Here is a 4,001-nt window from a genome sequence, read left to right on the forward strand (position 1 = left end):
TTGTCTCCCTTGTTTTTATCTTAGAGGTTACAAATACACCTTAGAGAGCTTCCTGTGCTTGAACTAATGGAACAAATAGAATCAGTTTTCTAGTCTGAGCATGATCCTGTCTTCAAAAACTACAGATATCAATTCAACAGTTTTGATTTGAAGATTTGGGATCTTTGCTTATCTTGTATTATTGGCTATGTGTTTTGAGCGAGGCTGAACTTGGTCCACATTACCAACAAATGACACTTTTTGGAGCTGATTGTTGATATGCATCGTTGTTGTCTTTACTTAACAGCTCGAGTTTTTAGGATAAGCAATTGTAAGATTGTATTAGATCAGGGAAGTCGAGTGTTCAATCTCTGGGAAGTGAAATGGGGTGCAGAATCATGTGTTGTACACACGCTTGATTACCATTTCTCACTCATTGCCGCGCAATGGTGCTTCTGCATGAGTGCTGTCATGTGTAGGACCGTGTGTAGATGCTGCACGTCCAGGGAGTGTTGATATATATTATGGTGGTGAAATACATTATTGTTGCCTTTAGTTAACAACTCGAGCTTTTAAGGTAAATGGTTATTACATTGATTTCGAGTAAGTTTCATTTCACCTTATTGGGCCAGCAGCATGCAACTTTTATTCATTGTTTTGAAGTCTTCTCTTCTGCAGCAAGGGAACCAATATGGGTTCAGTCCCATTAATAGAGATTCGAAGGGTACCTGCTTTGCATCTTGAGCAGGATCACTTTCAGCAACTTTTACATAAGAAGCAAGAACTGTGGTCTTCCTACCTTGAATACTTTAGGGGGTGTTTGGTTCGGTAAATCTTTGGGATGACATTCTTTAGAATGATAATTCTTAATTTTTGGAGCTGTTTGGTTCTAATAGATTGACCCTCATAAGTGAGCACCCTACTTCCCATGAATGACCATATTACAAAGGATGTGTTCCAAATATGAGTTTACCTCAACACCTAAACTCAGATTTGAACAACCTTTTTACCACCTAATATAAAAGGAGAAAGCGGAAAGAAGTTCTCTACGGAAGCCAATATCTCAACCCGCGAGAAACATGTACTAGCCTCAAGGTAGGGGTGTCAATTCCTAAATCGAACCGGTAAAATCGGTCGAACCAAACCGATAACAACACGGACCAAACCGAAGCCTTATTGGTTCCGTTCGGTTTGGAGTATTGCAACCCCAAAACCAAACCGATCCGCACCGAAAACCAGATGAATCCGAAACCAAACCGAAACAAGCTCAAAACCCAGACCGAAACTGAAACCAAACCGGTAAGAAACCGAAACACTCCAAAATTCATTAAAAAAATCAAAATTTGCATAGTTTTATACACATTTGTATTGAAAGTCAAATCCAAACTGGATCAAAAACCAAAACCAACTCGGTTACAAATCGATTTAAGAAACCGTAGGCAAACCGAAACCGAAACCAAACCACACCGAAACTGAAACCAAACCGAAACTGGAATTTCCTTATTGGTTCGGTTTCGGTTTCAGCTTTCCCACACCGAAACCGACTCAACCCGGATCGAAACCGAGCCGGACCGACCGATTGACACCCCTACTTCAAGGCAACCAAACGATTTTTCAAAAAGAAACATAATTCAAAAGAATGTCTGTCAAAAGATTGACATTCATATCCGATATTTACACCATTTGATTTACCGAACCAAACACCCCCTTAATTAACCCAAGATCCAAATCAAATGTGATACCAATGTCTCTATCAATGCTGCATCTCTTGATGATATGAGCCAAATCTTTCAGTCGTTTGCTTCTCTATGGGCTAACAAGATATCAGCAGCATAGGAACTCCATTTCGATATCGGACATGGAGTTGTGCATTGTGAATAAATACGAGCTCTAATTTCAACTGTGTTAGCTTATTTTTGTTTACCTTCTATAAGAGGAACTCTAGAGAATACAACACTAGACTTCTACCACTGGAGCAACAAACTCAGCTAAGCAGTGAGATTGTACAATTCCAGTAAGTTATTTTGGTAAAAATATGGCATCTATGCTTTTTCCATACTATCTGCATATGCTCTTTCCTGGTCATCTGACATTCTGGCCATGCATGGAGTGGAAGCAACCAACGAGAGGTTGTGGTAGAGGTTCTGAGACTCATCATATGTATCATATCTTTTGGGACGGTGAATGGGAATCCTAAAACCTTCCCTTTCTTATGCAAAAACCTTGAAGGGGAAACCACCTTATTAAGCCTCACTGGGGAAAAAAAAAAACTTTAGTACGAACTTTAAAAGTTCCTCAGAGAAAGGACTCTCTCACAGACCTTGATAAGGGTAACTTACTACCCATTTTGAAATAGAGTGGTCGACAAAATTCTCCAACTGATTGACATGAAAGAAATAACAGGCCTGAATAAGGGGATTTTTTAACTAGTTTTCTTCCCTGAAAGTATGACCAAGGTATTTATTTATTGGGATAAAGGCTGTCGCCTAATACACGCTCCCCTTAAGGACCTAAGATACACGCCATTCTTTACATTTTAAAGGAGAATAGCAGCAATCCCATTCAGCAAATTAATACTAAGGTAGACGAGGAAATTTTGAGAAATCTGGGCGTCTGCGTTGCATATAGGCTGTCTTCCCCTCGTTCCCCTCCTCTGTGCCATAAAATATTAGTGTAGCATTTCCACCAAGCTCCTGTTATCAGAATGATAACAAATTGAGGATGGGGTCAGAGGGACTTCTCCCTTGTAAATGCAAACCAAAGCTATCATATAAAATGAGAGCAAAACAACATGTATCATGCAGTCCAAGGTGTTTACTATTATGTTGTAAGTAAGAAACTACATAACACAGCTAACCTTGCGCCTTTAAGTTATCTAAGAAGTTTGTAGATACCTGCAGACCAGCATGACCATCATCAACTGCATTGAGAGAAGCTTTGAGAACCCGAATTGCAGTAGGACTGTTTCTTAGGATCTCCCTGCACCATTTAAGAGTTTCTTTCTCCAAATCTTCAAGCTGGTTAAAGTGAGAAAATCAGGTAATTTTTGTTGTCCAGATAAACTATATTGTCTGTTCTATCAGAGCACAAGAACATGATAAAAGGAGGGAACTAAAAGTGTTTCTTGAATGCATTTCCATGGAAAGTGGTTCAAGACTTGAACAGAAACTAACCGGCACCACAGTGTTAACTAGACCCATTTTTTCTGCTTCAGACGCACTGTAGAATCTTGCCAAAAACCACATTTCTCGTGCTTTTTTAGGACCGATCTGATTGAGGAGAAGAAAAGTTCTAGAAGTTAAAGAAATAAAGAAATACTATACACTGATCCTCTCTCAGATAATTGGTACAACTTAAAATGTGAGTATAAAATGGATGATGTTATGTACAGCTGAAATTTGAGATCCAGATAACCCAAGGTGAAATTAGAGATGGGGGGACCACGTATTAGCAGCAAGGAGCTCAGGAATGCAGCAGCAAAAGGATGGAGCTTTAATTTGTTTTAGAACTCTGTCTATTCCTTCGGTTCTGTATCCACGGACAAGGTAAAATGGTGCAAAAGAAAAAGCATCTCTGTCTTAGTGGCTTACCAAGCGAGACATAATGGAACTTCCATAACCGGCATCAAAGCTCCCCACCTGCAATAATCATACATGAAGAATAGATTGAGCATCCATCACTTATCGTGACATTTTCTCAACCAAAAAATCAAATTTTAATTCCAATCCTTATTTCAGTCGTGATATAAACCAAAGTATTTTGCTGAAATCAATTTTGAGTGACCGATTTTGATAGAAATCATGTAATATGCATAACTTCAATCTTTTTCTACCAAAATTGTTGAAATATTCCAATTCCCCCATCAAAAGGAGTATATTTGGTGATATTGACCAAAACTTCAAACATATAATTCCATGATCCCTACTAGTTTAGTTGGCTATAAGAATACTGTTCCACAATTCCACTATGTGAAGGACTACATCTTCCTTCATTTTATACTTCTACTTTTCCTCAGTAATCTT

At 38.7% G+C, this 4,001-nt stretch overlaps 1 protein-coding gene across 1 annotated transcript in view; it reads right to left on the reverse strand.

Moving 5' to 3' along the window:
• Positions 1-2,414: 2,414 nt before the first annotated feature.
• The window catches only part of LOC122079342 (1,4-dihydroxy-2-naphthoyl-CoA synthase, peroxisomal), a 10,840-nt gene continuing 9,253 nt past the window's right edge, over positions 2,415-4,001 (reverse strand). The window contains exons 6-9 of the mRNA XM_042645729.1: positions 3,570-3,617; positions 3,153-3,248; positions 2,874-2,996; positions 2,415-2,672 (exon numbers count right to left, since the gene is read on the reverse strand). Of these exons, the coding sequence (XP_042501663.1) occupies positions 2,556-2,672; positions 2,874-2,996; positions 3,153-3,248; positions 3,570-3,617 (384 nt within the window). The 3' untranslated portion in view covers positions 2,415-2,555. The remainder of the gene's footprint in view (positions 2,673-2,873; positions 2,997-3,152; positions 3,249-3,569; positions 3,618-4,001) is intronic.

Source organism: Macadamia integrifolia, chromosome 5 (genome assembly GCF_013358625.1).
Source record: "Macadamia integrifolia cultivar HAES 741 chromosome 5, SCU_Mint_v3, whole genome shotgun sequence".
In the NCBI taxonomy this organism is placed as follows: Eukaryota; Viridiplantae; Streptophyta; class Magnoliopsida; order Proteales; family Proteaceae; genus Macadamia; species Macadamia integrifolia.